The 19583-nt window shown below is 34.4% G+C and overlaps 2 protein-coding genes across 3 annotated transcripts in view; both read right to left on the bottom strand.

Annotated features, from left to right (window-relative positions):
* Positions 1-205: 205 nt before the first annotated feature.
* LOC112000975 (protein LOL1) lies at positions 206-2956 on the bottom strand. 2 transcript variants are annotated; one of them, XM_024033146.2, is made up of 6 exons: positions 2879-2956; positions 2402-2566; positions 1818-1931; positions 1573-1686; positions 1300-1409; positions 206-557 (listed from the first exon to the last, which is right to left on the bottom strand). In XM_024033146.2, the coding sequence occupies exons 2-6, from the start codon at positions 2463-2465 to the stop codon at positions 519-521; spliced, it is 441 nt and encodes a 146-aa protein (XP_023888914.1). In that variant the 5' UTR covers positions 2466-2566; positions 2879-2956; the 3' UTR covers positions 206-518. The 2 variants fall into 2 exon arrangements, with proteins under 2 accessions (XP_023888914.1, XP_023888912.1); XM_024033144.2 differs by lacking the exon at positions 2879-2956 and adding an exon at positions 2727-2855.
* Positions 2957-15916: 12960 nt separating this feature from the next.
* Positions 15917-19583, bottom strand: part of LOC112000978 (eyes absent homolog) — an 11485-nt gene continuing 7818 nt past the window's right edge. Inside the window, exons 5-6 of the mRNA XM_024033148.2 lie at positions 18459-18650; positions 15917-16474 (exon numbers count right to left, since the gene is read on the bottom strand). Coding sequence (XP_023888916.1) covers positions 16215-16474; positions 18459-18650 — 452 coding nt within the window. The 3' untranslated portion in view covers positions 15917-16214. The remainder of the gene's footprint in view (positions 16475-18458; positions 18651-19583) is intronic.

Below are 19583 nucleotides of genomic sequence, written 5' to 3'. Positions count from 1 at the left end.
CTCTAATCCTAAAATCATTGTGAGGTTACTCATGAAAGTCATGGTCTTACATCTTAATAATGTACTTCTTTTAGATAATCATCAATCCAGTACTGTCTCTAAAATATCTCTTTGGTCCTCAATGATTAATGTTAGGTGTCTTAATTGCTGCCAAGCAATTGTTTGTACTTGGAAAAATTGACCCAACCAAAAAGCAGAAAGTATCTGATGTAAAATCTTCCCGTGTATTTGATGCCACTCATACACACATGCCAAAATAAAAGAAAATGAAGTTCATCTTATCTGAAGATTTCCAAAAGCACTCAAAAGTCTTCTAATAGAATAGTTTACATACATCCATTCCAACCTGTCAATACTTATTCATAAAAGACATCACGCAAGGGGAAAAAAATAACTCTATACATGTGACTAGGGGAAGGGTCTTCTGCTTGCTGAAAGATACACTGATGGGGAATATTGTTTTACGCAAAACCAAGGTTGTAGAGCTGGTAATGACCAACTTAGTTGTGTGAAAATTTTTAACTGTTGAACTTCTGTTCAGTAGTGCTTGCTGAGGCCTGCATCATCCGGTGACACCACAGTTAACAAAATATGAAATATAAATGTACCAAAATAGGGACAGTTCTTTATTGTGATATTTTGCATATGGTATCTCTCAATGTTAGAGAGAAAAAGGAAGTAGTTAAAGTGTTAAGGATGAAATTCAAGAATAATTTTTGTGAGATTTCAGAGATCATACACATATTTGTACCTAGATAACCTTGTGCATAACAAGTTATGCTCAACATCTTTATAAGTTAAACTCAGTTAATTGGTCATGGTATTGCAATTAGCTTAATTTGTTAAAGTATATTTTAGTTATACGTGAAAATTCCAAATTTTGGCCCCTAATTCATCTTAATTTCGGCCACCAATTCATCTTATATAGATAGAACGTAGATAATTGTATTTATAATGTTGCTTATGGAAACATTTGGAAGCACATGAGATCCCATTTGCAAATTATTTTTTCCCCTTGGGGGTTCAATGTGGATATAGGAGTTAGGGAGAAGACAAAGCAGAAAAAAGATTTCAACATTTTTTTTTTTAATATTGCAGTTGGCTTCAACTCTACATGCATCATACCTTGAAGCTTCATTTGCTCATGAATTATACACCTTAAATAGCTATTAAATTTCAATTTACTGATTAGAAATGCTTTCTTTAGTTTGAATTTAAATTTTCAGGGTCACTTGCATTATAGCAAGAAACCTATTAGTTCCATTAACATTTACCCAGTGAGTGCAAAAGAATACTGACCCCAACTGATGTCACAAAATTGCAGACTGCACATTTCACAGATCGTGCTCCATATTGGTACATCAATAGCATCCTGCAATTACCACAATTGACGTGTGCCACCTGGTTTGCTGTCACAATACATTTGACGATTGCCCCCATTTAGTGATTACTCAATTTTAAGGTAGCCGATCATAACATAGAACAGAGGATATTTCTAAATTTTAAGAGATTATATGGTGGAGAGGAAAAAAAATTCTTGTAAAATTGTTTATGCTGTAAATAGTTATACACCTTCCAAGGCTAGATTCACAGTGTGACAACAAGAACATTGTACACTTGTTGCACCACGAATGTACATGAGTAAGGTGTGGCAGCCTCCACAAACCAACTGGGCCATTTCAGTGCCTGGCAAAGAGTTGTACAAGCAAAAACTGAGTGTTCATTTTCTATGTTTACTTGTTCAGTCCAAATATAGATTGACACTCAAAATTGAACTGAACTGATAATATAAACTCCAAAATAAATAGAGAACATACCAGGAGGTGGCACTGCTGTGACTGCATTGCAGACAGCACAGCATACAGAAGTTGCTCCAACGGGATACAGTAAAAGGTTTCGACATCCAGAACACACAAGCTGGCTCTGCGCACCTGATCACCGACATAGACATAAACTATTTCATCAGTCATATCTAATAGAAACATAACAACTTTGAACTAGTGCAAAACCACTATTTTCCAGCATTGACACTGCTGAAATGTATAGCAAGTATTGCTAATTCAAGAATTCTCCCATATCTAATATGTTCTATTCTAATTTTATTAGCTTTTGATTTGACTAACCCACCTAATAATTATTCTTCTCGATGAACTTGTCGGAATTTTTTTTCTCCTTTGAAACTATGCTTGAAATTAATTATATAATTAGACCTTATATTTTCTTAGAAGACAGAATGTAAAGAAAAAGAAAAAGAAAAGCCTTTCTTACTACATCTAATTCATCATTCGGTGGTCGAAAGATTCCTAGATTTCTTAAATAATCCTCTTATTTATCAGAAATGAAAAAGACAGAGATTTGACATTGTTAAAGCTTAAGCTAAGTATGGAACTGTGTAAGATACCATTAGCAGGTGGTGTGTATGGTGCTGGAGCCGGTGTCGGGTATGGGGCAAGCGGAACTGGCATTATAAAATCTCAGAGAGTTACTCTTTTCTCTTCCTAGCTCTTTGTAGTTTTCTCCCTCAGAGAAGCAGAGCATGCTCATTCTCTCCCACACTTAACCATTCCTGGATAGAGAAAGAAAAAAGCACACTTGAAAATGTTACTACAAAGGGCCTGCTAAAACACCTAAGATTGTCTAGCAATTTAAGCCACATATCAATGAAAAACGCAAGAAAGAGATGTAATAGACCATGCAAAAAAGGATGTCAGACAATTAGAAATTACCAAACCCAATTGAGAAATTTTGCATTAAAAGCAACCCATGAACCAAAAGCAGTAATGAAGATGCCAGGAAAAAAAAAGGAAAGAAACTTAAATCCACATCATAGGGCAATGAAATTGAGCTTTAACATCGTGGAAGTGGGGCAGACACATACCTTTGCAACTTGTAGCAGATGAAGTGGAGAGAGAGAGAGAGAGCGACAGGATGTTAGTGGACATTGGACTAAAGTTTTTTTTTTTTTTTTTTTTTTTTTTGATGAAGTGGAGAGAGAGAGAGAGAGCGACAGGATGTTAGTGGACATTGGACTAAAGTTTTTTTTTTTTTTTTTTTTTTTTGAGAAAGGGACATTGGACTAAAGTATTGTGGAAAAAGTTGGGTGTAAAAAGAGATTTTTTACGTTGTTTTCCCTTTTCTCACTTTATTTTCGGGCTTATTGCATCGTCCGGAACTATGCTTCTTTTCTCTCAAGGGGTCGGTCTACCAGTGAAATCCACCCTTTGTGAGAGAGAGTATGAGCCAATAATTTTGAGCAATGTTAGAATCATATAATTGGTCACAATTTTAGTTACAATTCGTCACATAATGAGTTGTAAGTATTAATTATATGGATCTATAGAGACTTATAACCATATTTTTACTGCTCATAACTCGTCACATAGCCAATTATGACCAATAATGTGGTCCTTGCTCAATAATTTTTCCTTTCATTTTGAGGTGTTAGGTGAGTTGCAGTGAAACTTTCATGGTTCCTACTCTCCTTTAGATAGATGTTGGGCTTTTAGCTACCATTTCTGTTGGTGGCATATCAAGATCAACTTTTTCTGAAACTCTGGGCCCCCCACCCTCTCTCTACTTTGCTATTGGTGGTAATCTAATAGTTGCACGTGATTGATGCAACGCAACCAGCCTTACACTCCTCTTTCTCCAGGGAATTGGATATCTCACAATTAGCCACGTTGAAGAACAGAGGAATCGGGACTGTCGGTCAAATTTCACTTTTACTCTGCTTGGCGTACGTTTGGACAGGGTTGAAACTGACTTTTCAGTTGCATTTAGTGTTTTCAGCGAGTCGTGTACAGTATTTACGAGACTCGCAAATATTTTATTTAAAAAAAAATTTCAGTTTTTAGTAATATACAGTATTTAAACAGACTAAATTTATTATATCTAATTACACTTTGATTGTAGTTTAAGTGATCATAATCTTATGTATAATTCAAGTACTATATCATTAGTTTAGTTTTTGATATCAATCAATTTTTAGTATAGGTAGAGATTAAACTTCGAACCTCTTATATAATTATTAGAGACTTTACCAATTGAATTAACTAGAATCCATATTAATCAAAGACATTAACTTGCTAAAAATACCCTTCAAATGGTAAGACTTTAACTTACTAAAAATACCCTTCAAATGGTTTCTTGGAGTACGCAAAGCTTAATAATAAATACATAACTAACGAGGACTTTTGCTATAAATATATAAGTATCAAAGACTATTTTTTGTCTCTCTCACCCCTAAGCCGAACATTTTTTTCTAACAGAGTAATATAGTCGAGTTTTATCTTCTTTTTTTAAGTCGGTATCAAAGTCAAATATTTTTTATCTTCATTAATCCATATCTTTAGTTACTAGATCCAAGTTCTTTCTCTTGCCGCCATTGCCAGCCACTCTATAGGGCTCATCATGATCTATCACTTATCATGGACAATGTCTAGATTTGGTAATTTTTTGAAAGACAATCTTGGTGATTTCAACTACATTCAATAGGCACGTGCATCTTTCTTTTATACCTGATTCCCAGTTTTTCTTCTTATCAAATGTTGTCAACCATATAATTAACTAAGTATCACTTAACAGGTATCCTCATCGATTGGCTTTCTCTCTGATTATGCGTCTTTATCATCTTCAGGCCATGTTACTAAGACCATGCCTTTGATCAACGGCATTTTGGCTTTCTTTATGGTCATGCATCTCTATCATCTTTAATTAGAGTTTTTCAAACCAACCTTTGATCAATAGAATACGCATGTATGATCTGCATTGTGAGCATATTTAAGTCTCAATCATTGCATACATTTGGCCTTTGTTCCACATTAAACACCCTAGTCAAGCTACTCCGCAACCAATCCAGTTACATTTTCCCTCAAGATTTTACCATCTTTCCAAACTTAAGTTGTCTTTAGGCTTCCACCTTGAGTTTGAGTGAGATGCTAAACATATCAAGGCACAATCCTAATCAATACTCAAGTTTGTTATATGATCACTTTAGTCCAAGTTCATTACATCTAATCCTACCCAATGGTGGAGTTAGAAAATTTTCTCAATGGGGGCCATGTTAAATGTATCATTGTATTCTTAACTCTCTCAATATAAATGCATATGACTTTATTTTTGGGAGGAAAAAAAATAAAAAATAAAAACCTTTTACTAAAGAGATTTACTTATATATTTTTTATAAACCTATGCTTTAAATGCTCCTAAAATTAATGACTTATATATGACAAAAAGTCAACATTGAAAGGAAAATAAAGGAGACAACAATAAATTAAAGAGCATTAATACTTAAAATAAAATAAAAAATGAAGGGGGCCATTACCTAAAATTTACTCAATATTTTGAATTTTTAACATTAAAATGGAGGAGGGGGCATTTTTGAAAAATCTAGGGGGTCGGCGCCCCCCCTCCCACCCTCCACCCTGATCCTACCTAAAGTGCAAACAAAGTAATCTTAATCCTCCTTGTGGTTTAAGTATGGTAATCATAGTTTTTTTTTTTTTTTAATTAAATTGTTTGCTAGAATTTATCTTATTAAAAAGTACATTCAATGGGTTCATTGTAATATATAGAACTTAATAATAAAGATGAAGCCTCTTCAATATATATATCAAGGTCTTTTTGCCATGAATGTAAACCTCTAAGACCAAATCACGTAAATTCTACTTTTGGCTTCTTTTTCATTCTTTTCCGTCTCTCACTCACAATCCCAACAACTTTTCTAACAAAATATTATTATTATATTTTATATTTTCTAATAAATATAACATAATTGAAGTCGAATCGATAAGCATAGAAAAATGATCTTTTTTATTGGCTTTGAATAGAGAGAGTCTGTTTTATGATTAATAGGATTTGGACAAACTTTAGCTATAAAATTGGTTATAACATGAGGTTACAATCTTACTCAATAAAATAAACATTATTAAATATTTTGAAAATCTAACCGTTGAATTGCGTGTTCTTTACACTCTTAATACACATGCCAAATTTTGTATTAATCGGATATTATTTACTATATGATCTATAAACTTATATTTTATGCATAATTTTAAACTACAAAAACTTGCAATTTAAAAAATTTATTGAAGACATAGCTATTAGTCTTTAATTTTTTAGAAATTGTGCAAGCATAAAGGATATAAGAAGAAGATATAATCCAATGGTGAATTTGTCAAAATTCACCTCCAATAAAAAGATATTGAGTAAGGTTATAATCTAAGACTACAACCAATTTTGTAACTAAACTCTGTTATAGAATTTTGAATGATGTGGCACTATATACACCCTTAAATTTATGAAAATTAAACTCAAGACAAATATTGAGAGTTAAATATTAGTTATGATATATTTCATATTGAATATGCTTGAATAGTTACGGAAGAAGGAAGCATAAAATAGGAACACAAGAACACTAGGTTACGTAGTTCAGCATTACGGCCTATGTTCACAGAGGAAACTCTTAATGGCTACATTTTTTATTATATAAGAGTATAGTACAAAACTTGTGTTACAATGAACCATAACATTAGTATATATAGTAAACTAAACTCTAGACTAATAGACTTCTAGTACAAGTAGGAGACTTGGGTTGCACATAAAGTAGAATCAGACTTGGGCCTATCCTAATAGGCTAATATATCTTTAACACCCCCTCTCAAACTTAAGATGGAAATTTGATAAAAACTTGAAATTTGATAAGGTTGAGAAGATCCCTTAAATGAAATTTGGCTCTATGATGGTGGTTTGAGGAAGGCAATGGTCTTACAATGTTGATGTGACTTCTAACAATGACATGACTATACCGAAGAGTTTTGACGATAGCAATGGATAGCCAAAGAAGATGAACGCATCGAAGAAATACCGAGAAAGACAAAGATTGCTCTTAAACACACCATAAAAACATAAAACCATGGTTTTAGGAAGGTGGCTTTGATACCAAGTTGAATATTAGCTATGATATATTCCATGTTGAATATACTTAAATAAATGCGAAAAAGGGAAGCATAAAATATAAACACAAGAACACTAGGTTACGTAGTTCAGCTTTACAGCTTATGTCCACAGAGGAAACCCTTAATGAATAAATCTTTATTATATAAGAGTGTAGTACAAAACCTATATTATAATGAACCATAACATGAGTATATATAGTAGGCTAAACTCTAAACTAATAGACTTCTAGTACAAGTAGGAAATTTAGTTTGCACATAAAATAGAATCAAACTTGGGCCTATACTAATGGGTTAATATATCTTTAACATCGAGAATTTTAATCTATAGTAAGTTATATTAAGACCTCAAATAAAGTGTATCTTTTCACAAAATACCCACCAAAACAATATATATATATATATATATTATTAGTATATGCATTTATGTAGTGCAGCAAAAACAACCTCTCAGAGTTTGGTTGTTATTGAACAATGATAAGGCCTACATCATGTCTGTGAGCAATCCCACCCCCAGCCTTTATCTCGTTGAGTATAGAACATCGACACCCATGTTTTTGCTTAGATTACAGTAACTCTCAGGTTATAATACTCATAAAATTTTTCACAACTGTACAGGACAAGTTGTTGAAAGCAAATAATAAAGTGTTATCAATAATAACTGACTAAATAAAAAAAAAGAGTCTATTTAACTGCTATGAAAAATGGGAAAATTGTCATACCAATAAGGCAATAACCTTTTTTTTTTTTTTTTTTTTTTTTTTCAGGGGAGAAGCAAAGCTATGGCTTCTTCGCTTTCCATCTTCTTGTTCATCAACATCATCATAGTATTTCTGTCTTCCTGGCACTCCCACATGGGGTGAAATTGCCGTTTCGCCCAAAGGATGTTCTGCCTTTGTTGCCAAGACATGTGTCATGGCCTATCCTCAACTCGCTCCAGCGCAGTGGACCTTTGCCCACGCTGTCTCTCTCCAGAACCAAACTCTCGAGGGTGGAAAGGCGCTTGCTTTTACAACACCACGGCTTGGATGGAGTTCACAACAAGACTGTCTGGAATTTGGTGTGGCACCCTTCACAAAGGTGTAATGTCAGTTAATCTTTTTGTATGGTTTTGTTGTGTGTTTGGGTGTGTCTTGTAGTTGAGCTTGGTGGTGTCTGGAATTTGACTTAGTTTTATGAGTTTGATTTGCTTGTTTTGTTTGAGTTAGTTGGTTTTGTTGTAATTGGAGTATTGGGTATCTGGGTATTAGATTTGTTGAACTTCATTGCAAGATTGAATCGTGGGACCCTTTATAATGTCTGCAAATCGAAATTTACTTTTACATTTAAATTTTGATGGGTTGTTCTGTTTTTTGTGCTATTGTTTTTTCAGTATTGGTGGGTTCTGGAGTTTTGGGTATCTTGAGTTTCTTGTTTTGTGTTAATGGAATTTGGAGTAGTGTGTACATGCTCATTTTACTTCGATTTGGTGGTGTCTGGAATGAGCTTAGTTGTATGGGCTTGTTTTGCTTTTTTGTTTGAGTTGATTTGGTTTGGGTGAAATTTGAGTATTGGGTATGAGTATTGGATTTGTATGTTAGAATAATGGATATGTGCGTTGTCAATGAGCTCTAGCTCAAGTAGCAATTCTTTCACTTGTAAAAGAAAGGTGGAGGGTGTGGTCGGGGAACAAGTGGTTAAATCTTTTCCCAACAGATTAGCTTTTTGAAACAAGTGATAATCTGTAATTCTTAAATTTCATTGCTGGTTATTCATAAAGAAGAAGAAGAAGAAGCTGGATTTGTTGGTTGAGGCTGGGATGAACTCAAATTCGGTTTATTTTGTATGGTTTCTTTGAATTTAGTTGCTTTCATGGAGCTTGGAATCTTTGGTATCTGGGATTCTGGATATTGTAGTTGGCAAACTTCGTTGTTGGTCTTGGGTTGAGCTTTTGTGATTGTTACTTTTGAAGGTAATTCTGAGGTTTTTTGGTTTCAAAGATACTTAAATGCTTTGTTTTATTCCTCAATTAGTTGGTTTATGTTCCAAGGTTGAATTTAGAATAAGGAATATTGAATATCAGATCATATTGTAGTTGTAGAATTTTAAAACTAGTCTGGGGTTGACTTTTGTGAGAGTTACTTGATTAGCAATTGGAAAACCATTGTGAGCTGATTCAATCTGGTGGTTTGGGTATTAGAGGTTTAGTCGCTTTAATCATCCATTGTTAGGGATGGTGTTATGCGATGGNATTTTTTTTTTTTTTTTTTTTTTTTTGAAGAGTCATACCAATAACATTATTCCTTAGATCAACCATGTGCCAAATATGAGTTCACTAGTGAGTGCTTTTCCAGGTATACAGGCTTAGATTATACACGAATTTTTTAGTTGCTTTCATGAATAGTCAGACTACATCTTCATTTCAGTCATCTTGATCTCACAATAATCTACAGTAAAAGTGGCATCTACTTGGATTTTCTGGTCTGGTAGTACGCTCATCATTTAGGATTGTCAGGTACGACATGCCATGCAAATTTCGGACAGGGTTGACATGTTCTGCAGAAGTGTATTATAAATGTTACAGCATTCATGTTGGAAATGCTATAGGCCATGTGTCGGCAAGATTTAACATAAAGGTCCAAAAAATCTCCCACATCCGAATTGTAAAATTCAAGTATTGCAATATTACTAGGGCAATTCTATTTTAGAATTGCACTATAGCAGTATTGTAAAAAAAAATATATATATATATATATTTTTTTTTAATTCTACTTTCCCTCAAAAATTTTCTCTCCTCTCACTCATTATTTCTATTTTCTTCTTTCTCTTTCTTCTCTGTTTCTCCGTTTGCTCTCTCCTCTCTTTAAACCTAAACACCATCCTCCTCTCAACATCAACATCACAAACCATCCTTCATTGCTAAAGCTTCACCAAGCCTCTCACTCTTTCCATCGCTGAAGCTTCACACGGCCTCTCTCTCATCTCTCATCGCACTGTAGCTTAACCATCCTCCTCTCATTTTTTTTGCTGTGATCGGCAGGTTCTGTGGTTATGGCTAAAGTGGGTTGTGGGTCATGGCGTTGTGAGTTGTGGGTTGCTCAGATTGGTGATGGGCTTGGTGGAGATCGGTGTGGGTGAGTTCATGGCAAGGTCACAGCGTTAGATTTTGGATTTTGGATTCCACATGGTTGCTCTGTTTTTTTTTTTTTTTTTTTTTTAATATGGGTTTTTATTTTGGTGGGATTTTGCTGGGCAGTGGACAGTGGTGGCGTGGTGGGCATGGTTGAGGCGCGATGGTGGTGACTGGGTAGTGGAGGCGTGGTGATAGAGGTTGAGGGAAGGTGGAGGAGAAAATTGGAAAAAAAAAAAAAAAAGGAAAAATATATTTAATTGTTTAGATATATTATTTTAATAAGTAGAGTAGGAAAATAAAAGTTAGGATGTTGGATATATTGTAAAATGGTATTGTATAATTGATAAAATGACTTTTTGATATGGTAAAATGGGATAGAGTAGCATTCCCGGGTGCGAATGCTCTTAAAATAGCATATGCTCTATTTAAATTTGCAGTTTAACTTTTATCCTGTGTATCAATGTGTTGCGCGAAAATAAGGCTGCGTTTGTTTTGGGAGAAAATAATTTCAGAAAATCATTTTCCGTAAAATAGGCTGTTTGATTGGTTTTGAAAATAAAATTTTCCAGAAATCATTTTCATTTGACCGTAAAAAATTTGCTTTGACCACTGAAATACATTTCCGTTCCTATTTTCACTTCAATTGATTTCTGGAAAGAGAGAGAGAGAGAGAGAGAGAGAGAGAGCGCGAGGAAGAAGAGGGAGGGCGACGTCGCCGGCGAACCCCGAGGTCTAGTCCGACAATCATACGCACCAGATTGCACTGGTCCCGTCACCAGCGAACCCCGAGCACCGCGCCGATCGCACCGCGCCGCTCGATCTCGCCTTTGATCTCGCCTCTGCCACGCATTCTCACCTTCGACCCAGAGCCTTCAACCCACCAGTCTTCGACCTTCGACCCGCTCGATCTCTTTCTCTGTGTGATTTTGATTCCTGTGTGATTTGTGATTTTTGTTGTTGTTGTTGAATTGGAGTTTGTTCTATGGATTGAAATTTTCTGTTGTTGTTGATTTTTGTTGTTGTTGTTGAAATTTTCTGTAATAAAATTTGTTTGGATGTTAAGAAAATGGCTGAGAAAATGTGAAAAATTTGTAGGAAAATAGCATTTTCAGAATAGAACCAAACACATGAAAATATTTTCCACAACAATTTTCATAATACAACCAAACACTTGAAAATATTTTCCTTTTCCGAAAAATATCTATTTTCTGGAAAATATTTTATGGGAACCAAACACAGCCTAAATAATTATTTTGTAATTATGACATAATGTACAATTTATTCTCTGAAAGTTAGAAAGGCAAAAATCAAAGCTTTTTAAAGCAAATTCCAAATGCACACTATATCACACATTTAACATAAAAGTTATATTTTTCTCTTATACCACATTTAATACTTTTCTCTCAAAACTATTAAAGTGTGCAATTGACTCTCCAAAGTTATAACTTTGTAACACTTCTCTATCTTCTATTTTGGAGATAAGTCTAACAAAATTTAGTATTGAGAGCAACAGATACTTTATGGAGGACTATAGTTGCCACAAAACATGGGAATGAAATGGGTGGGGGAGATTCATTAGTTTTATCATGTTTGAGGTGGGCAATGGCTATTATGTTCCTTCTTTTTGCGGGATGTATGGTGTGGGGGAGGTGACACTATTGGAAGCTATTCCAGCAATGTTTTGTATTGCCCGAAACAAAGAGGCCTTGGTGGCTGATTATTGAGTTGGCATAATGAAGTCCTACATAAGGATTTATTGTTTACTAGGGCTCCACATAATTAGGAGATGGGGCACTTACAGGAATGTTTTTCAATCTTCTCTATTCTCTCAAAAGCAATTGGGAATTAGGGATGGTGAAGATTGCAAGCGATGTATCCTGACTAGGGGTGGCAGCTTCAAGATTAAGTCACTCTATTAGGTCCTTGTTACCCAATTGACTCTATTCTTCCAGTGGAAAAGTATCTAGAAGCTTAAGATCCCTACTAAGGTTCCTTTTTTTTTATTTTTCACTTGGACAGCAGCTTGAGAGAAAAACCTCACAATGGATAATGTCCACAAGTGTAGTATCTGTATTGTTGATTGATGCTGTATGTGCAAGAACAGTGGGGAGACTACAGATCGTCTACTACTTCACTGTGCTTATGCAACTGATATATGGTCTATGGTGTTCTGTCTGTTTGGGATTCAGTGGATAATGCCTGAGAAGACAATGAATTTGTTGGCCTACTGGACAAGGTTTTGGGAGACATCGCTCTGTTGATGTATGGAGGGCCATTCCTCTCTGTGTTATGTGCACTATCTTGCTAGAGAGGAATAAGCACGCCTTTGAAGGGGTTGAGATTTCATCTTTGGAGTTGAAACTATTCTTACTTTGTTCTCTATATGATTGTATGGCTGCTTTAAGTCGTAAATCTTCTTCCTCCCTGGATGAGCTACTTGATTTGTGTGAGTTGAAACTAGTCTTACTTTGTTCTCTATATGATTGTATGGCTGCTTTAAGTTGTCACTCTTCTTCCTCCCTGGATGAGTTACTTGATTTATGTAAATTTTGATGTTCATTGTAGCTTCCCTAGTATACTTCTTGTGTACTTGGGAGTTTCTCTATTTTATTTTCAATAAGTTTTACTACCTATTAAAAAGAAGATAGAGAGTTACTTTGATTAGTAGGTCTGAGGTTTGTGAATTGTGATATGGAAGATATTTAATGCCTTGTTTTATACCCCAATTAGCTGGTTTATGTTCCAAGGTTTAATTGAGAATAAAGAATGTTGCAGCGTCAGATCATATTAATGTTCCTGAGTTTTTTTCTATTCATTGAATGTTTGAAGGATTTTGGTAAAAAAACATACCTACTTTTCTTCAATTTTGGGGTACTAGCTTTCTTTGTGATTTTGTTATTTGGTGTTACTTCCAGTTATTTGTCTTATTTTATTAATATTAGATGAATATTATTTGTAATTTGTTATCGTTGATTCTAAGTTAGTTTGGATTAGGATGAGTTATGATTAGTTTTAATGATAGATTATAGAAGTTAGTGTTTATAATTATCTAATTGGATGTTACTTTTGCATAAATTCAGATGTAGACAATGAATAAAGATTAGTCATGATTTCCCAAGTCACAAATTGTTATCTAGTCAAATTTGGAGGAAACGGTTTAGGTTTCCCTCACAGAAAATCATTTTTGTTTCCCTTTTTTGTGGTGATTCTGTCAATTGTAAGGTGCAACATATAACTTTTCTTCTTGTTGGAGATTGTACAGGTCTATTTTTCCAATTAGTTGGTTTACGTTGGAGATTGTTCAGGCCTGTACGTGTATATGAACCTGTACAGTTTTTTTTTTTTTTCCAATATTTGGTTGGAGATTTCAGGATAAAATTCCTCATTACCATTCTTCTTGTTGATGTTGTTTGTATACAGGATAATTGATTTTTTTAGTATCAAGTTAATGAACTTCGCTGTACAAATTTGAATCTTTCAGGTTTTCCTTTGATGGCTTGTCTGTGGATTAGGCTCCTTCTCTCATCATTTTACTCTGTCCTTTTTTGTTTGAAATTTTATTCTTATATCTGGCTTCTTGGATGCTTTGAGGATTTTTGTGCTTGTCATTGGGTTTGAAGGAACTGAAGTCCATCATTTAATTATTGACATTTCTTGGAAAGTTTCATCTCTGTGTTGTGGCTTTAGTTCCTACCATGTGTTATTGTCTCTATTGAATAATCTAGATCATGTTTCATAGCCTTAGCTTTGATGCTGCTGGTTTGCTTAATGTCTCATGATTATGTTATGGAGTGTTGTATTTGAACATGGTAGATTTTTTTTTTCTAGGTTACGAAAGAATAATTCTTAAGAGTTATCTATGTGCTGTCAGGTTAGTGAAGCTCATAGTTGGACATGCATGGATATTTATGTCTTTGCAACTCCATACCGCGTGACATGGGATTACTATTTTCTATCTCGGGAGCATACATTTGACTTTAAAGAGTGGACAGGAAAAGCTGAGTTCGAATATGTAAGTTGCCACTTTCGGTTTTTGAAGACTCACTACATGTTCTATATATATATATATATATATAATTTTTTTTTTTTTTTAGACATATAAAATATATAATTTAACGGTTGGATTTTCAAAATATTAATTCAATAATTAATTATTGGGTGGTGTAACATTACTTAAAATTACACTAGGTATAACTTAAACTCAACTCATATATATATATATATATATATATACACTTTATGGCATACAAGATTATCTTTAGGCCTCCAAACACGGTCATACGGGCAGGCTGTTTATGATCCAAAATATTCTCTTGCCACTAAAAGAAAAAAAAAATCGAAGATCAATCTTTTTAGTGTCATGATTCTGCAGACCATAAGGAATAGAGAAAAAGTGGGTTTATATGAAAAGGACAAATAATCAATTACAATTTATTATATGAAATAATTGTGAATTATAAGTGGTAAAAGTGTCGTAGAATTACTTTTTTATTTATTTTTAAACATGACATGTACGGTGAGTTTTGACTGTACCTCTAACTGCAAGAAGTCAGCCCGGATCTCTGAAAAGATTTTTACTCGTGCTAGTTGGCCAGCATTTAGCTTTGTTTTAGTCTGGAGACTCTGGACCATATCTGATTTTGACCTTACTTCTATTGTGAAATTTTAATTTTAACTCTTTGTTAACTCATTTTTAATGTATATTTGTAAATAGATTTTTTTTTTATATGGTAAATAAAGATACTAGGATTTGTGTATTATTTAACTTTTATTATTGAGTATTTTCTTTGTTATTTGTATTGAAGGAAATAAGGAAAAAAATATTGTTTTTAAGAAATACTTTTAAGTATTTTAGGGGGTCAGGTTACATGAAAATATATGGGTCATGTCTGGTTGAGAGAACCCATCAAAACCAAGTAAAGGTGCGAGGAATAAAAATCTATTTTTGTTCAGCCCCTTTAAAATCTGTACCCAAATCCAACCCTTTGTTTGGTATAGCCAAAACATTTCAGACCTATTTGTAACAACATAATTCACTAGTTGAAGATAGTTAAAGACATGCCTTCAAGTTTTCAACATCATCCACTTGGGGAGTATTATCTAAAGTAATCTACTTGATTTGTCAGTATGCCAGATTTGAGATTTCATCCTAATATATAAGATAAGGCATGCACTTTAGCTGCCGAAAAGTTGGACTTGAATTATTTTAGGTCTTTTCACTCCACTAAATTGAGTTTCCTAATGACAAACTTGAATTAAAAAGTACCACTTGATTTGGTAGGAAAAATACTTTCATGGCAACAGATAAATATCAGTAAAGAATTCTATCCACATTTACATCCCCTATCACATCAGATGCTTACAGCCCAGTCTATGGGCTGCCCCATAGATATAAAATTTCAGCTATACATTCTCAACCACATTCCAACCAGCAAGAAGAGGAGGATTGGTGGGATTCTATTAAATATGTTGACAAAGAAAGAAGAGACTTGGACCTATCAAAGTCTGAGTCATTAGGATTGGTCCACAAGACATTGCCACTTCTATAGAGGCCACAAAGCCAGGCATCTAAAATATTTCCAGGGATTCAAATGTGGGCCATGCATGGCATTTGCTATTCTAATACTAAGAAGCATGATCAATTCCATTAATTTTGATCTGCATGTTCTGGAGAAATAACATGCAGGTCTGTTATGCTCCAAATATATGCATAAAACGCGTGCTAGTTCAGGAAAAAGCTCATGGTAAGCATAGAAGAAAGTCATCACTTTCCCTTGTTTTTTCTCACATAAAATATACATTCTTGTGTACAAGATAGATAGAGATAGATAGCGGCATAGAGCACTTGCAGTTAATGAAAAATAAAAGGATTAGAAATTTAACAAAAATTATTTGATGTTACATATACAAAAATAATGGAATCTACAAATGCTATTCCAAAAAAAAAATTCTAGTCGGATGACATAGATATCTTCAGGGAAAACACTTGGTTTATGAGGACCATAATTAATGTAGTAATGGTCATCAAAATTGGTTGACTAATAACTTTTGTTTAAAAACATCAACATCCACCGATGTTTCTTTGTTTCTATGTACAGATAAAAATTCCAGAGAAGCAAAAAATATAAAGGTTAGATGGTGAGAGAGACTTAATCTTTGTCATTCTCAGCACCTGGACTACCATATACAACAGAGAAATAATAACCTACCGTTCTCAATGTGAGGCCTGGAAACCTGTGAGAGCTGCCTGGTCGCAGATCAATCTTAACAAATGGCCATCTCATGATTTTTGCAGCTTCACATTCTTCCCATCCATCCCCAATTACACAAAAACGAACATTTGAACTGCTGAAACGCTCCTTGATCCATTGAAAACATTGGATTTTCCCTTCTTCCCATGAGCTGTAAACTGAAGAAATTGCAGAACTATCACTAACCATTACAACTTAAGCTTATATAAAAGTTAGAGATCCATATATTTTAAAGGTCGTACCCAATGCACAAAACTCCCACTTTTGCAGGGTTTGAGAGAGGTTATGGTAGGTAGCCTTACCAAAGATCCATATTAAAAAAATAAATAAAAAAAAGAGGAAAAAAAAAAAAAAAAAAGAGGAAAATTATAAATGCATAATCAAGTCCCTTTTGCTTCTTTTTTTTTTTTTGGGCAGGATAAGTGCATAATCAAGTTTTATAAATTGCAATATTAAGGGTATGTTTAGATACCGCTTATTTTGTTGAAACTGAAAAATTATTACTGAAAATACTATAAATAAAGGTAAAAGTTAGTGGAAATAGTACAGTGGAGCCCATGAATAGTGCCAAAAAATGTAGTGGGGCCTATGAATAGTAGCAAAAATAAGTTGAATAGTAAAATAATTTTAATTTTTCCACCTAACCCAAAGTCACTAACATAAGCCAAGAGAAACAACTGGAACTAATGCATCAACTGGCAGGAAACAACTGAACCATGTAAACACATCAAATGGCAGGAAACATGAGTTCATGCTCTTGCAATTCATGTGTCAGCAAGCTTCTAGAAAAATCCCGCTACTAAAAAAGGTCTTCAGCATTAGACAACACTATTGTTTATGATTAAGTCAAAGGTCGTACTCTAATGCCATCCACCCCAAGGAAATGGTCTAAACCTGCAAACCACATATTATGCTCTTGGATAAGTAGAAATACTGTCATGCTTTTGTGTTTGGCTGACAAGCTTCCTAGAAATGTATAATGAAAGCTGGCCAAGAAGAGAGGTCCGACCATGGATAGGCATAACCTTTGGCATGAGATTTATCGACTAAGCCTGGCTATTTGCACCCCTTGGCTTAAAGTGGCGGTACGCTTACCTACCGGGTTGTCTTAGCATGACTAAGTATTGATTTAATTCCAGACGGGAATTAGAACGACTCTCGTAGAAAAGGGAGTATATATATGAGTTAGGTTTGAGTTCCGCCTGGTGTACCTCTTCCTAATATTACACCAATTAGTAAATTCGTATTAAATAAGTTCTTTATAAATCCGTCATTAGATTACATCATCACCTTATACCCTCCATACTTAAAATATCAAGATGATTAAAGACTAATACCTATCTCATCTATAAAATGTTTATATTTTAAATTTTCAATAGTTTAAAATTATATCAATGAATAGGATAGTAAACAATATCCAAGTGACATGAAATTCGCAATACACATCAAGAAAAAATATAGCATGCAATCTATTAATGGGATTTCCAAAATATTAATCCAATTTAAAGTTATAAAGTGGTGTAACATTACCAAAACATTACACCAGGCACAACTTGATCCCAAACATGTGTGTGAGAAAACAAATAGGCCAGAACTTGGTGCGTTGGCAAGTGCCCTCTACCCAAGCAATATGTCACAGATTCAAGTCCAACCCAAGAATTAGCCTCACCAAAATTGAGAGTAAGGCTACCTACCAACCACCTCTCCCAAATCCCACAAAAGCTAGAATCTTGTACACTAGATACGACCTTTTTATGTAACCAAAACAGGAATAAACGAGAATTCAGTCAACAACATAAGCTCACTCAAACTGTAAAATTGATTGTCAATATCGCCACCTTTGTTATTTTGACAAGAAACAACATCAAAAATGGTCTGAAAACACTATGCCATCTATTAAGGAAACTTCAACTGAAGCTTACTTTTTTTTTTGGATAAATTGTAAATTCAACTGAAGCTTAGACTTTAAACAGGCAACAGAGCATAACATTGTACAGGAAGTGGCAAAACAATGATAAGCCATTTAAGTAAAAACAGATAATGGCAGTTCAGATACCTATGAGTCAGAAAACAAAGCTTAAGTCGAACAATGGCATTATAAATATTTAAGTTAAGCATGAAATGAAGAAAAGAATGGTTTACCATTTTCATGTGTTATCAGATTGTCAAGTCGAAAGAGCAAACATTTCACAAGGCTGGGTATCAGTGATCCAGAAGTCACCAGAACATTTACATGCTGATACGTTGAATCAGTAGAGTCAACCATCCCATCAGCAGAGGCAGTTGAAGTTGTGTCTGTCTTCCCTCTTGAACACTGCTCCAAGAAAGCTCGTGCTACATCAATATGAGGATGAGAAACATAAGTAAAACCAATCATGCAATCGTAGCTAGATTTGTGAGAGAAGCACAAATACAATATATTTCAGACACCACAACAAGACAAGTTATTACTTAGATTAGTTTAATTAGCAAACACTATAAGGTTACTGCCAAAAGTGCTATCAGGCTCATAAATTAATGGTTCTTGAAACCACTATTTCCCTTTTTTTTTAATAAGTTAAAAGGAGACAAGTTGAAACCACTATTTCCCATCGTAGACACTTTTAACAAGAACATTGTTAGGATTTTAGTGTTGGCATATTTTGCGCCAATTTTGATGTATTTTCATTCAAATTAAACTTCTATGTAATTGTACATTTGTGGGCAATATTGTATCTGAGATGAGAGGCCAAATGCTGGAAATGGAGTTTCTGCATCAACAATATTGGTCGAGCCAGTTGGAGATTTCAGTTGACATCTCAGGTGAGTTGCAGTTTTTGAAATCAGTTGGCAGTGTGTCTCGCTCGACACTCAACTGACTTTTGGTCAAGCGAGACTGCCAAAACCTGAGAATTCAATTACACACTTTCCTGTTGTACTCATCCAAGTAACCCTCTCATATATCTTTCTAAAACCCACGATTTTACACACCCAATTCTCAGATTGAAGAGTGAGAAAGCTACCCATTTTCCTTAGAAGAAAACTCATTGTAGTCTCTACCTTCACCCTCTCAAATTGTTGAATCCTAATAGAGGAGACCCAAGCCTTATACACATAGATACCTTGAGTGATATTGGTCAAAGCTTGGTGCTGGGAATCACTGGAGCAATCCCTAAATCTTCAAGAGGCCTTGGAGTGGCCAAGGAGACTTGGTCTTGACTCCCAATTATGTATGGTGATAGAATGGGGTGGCTTGCTTTGACCAAGACTCCACTTTCTGCTCCGTCC

This window comes from Quercus suber, unplaced genomic scaffold (genome assembly GCF_002906115.3).
Source record: "Quercus suber isolate HL8 unplaced genomic scaffold, Cork oak 2.0 scaffold_224, whole genome shotgun sequence".
Classification (NCBI taxonomy): domain Eukaryota; kingdom Viridiplantae; phylum Streptophyta; class Magnoliopsida; order Fagales; family Fagaceae; genus Quercus; species Quercus suber.
Note: the sequence above shows the minus strand (reverse complement) of the source record. Positions and strands in the feature narration are given on the sequence as shown.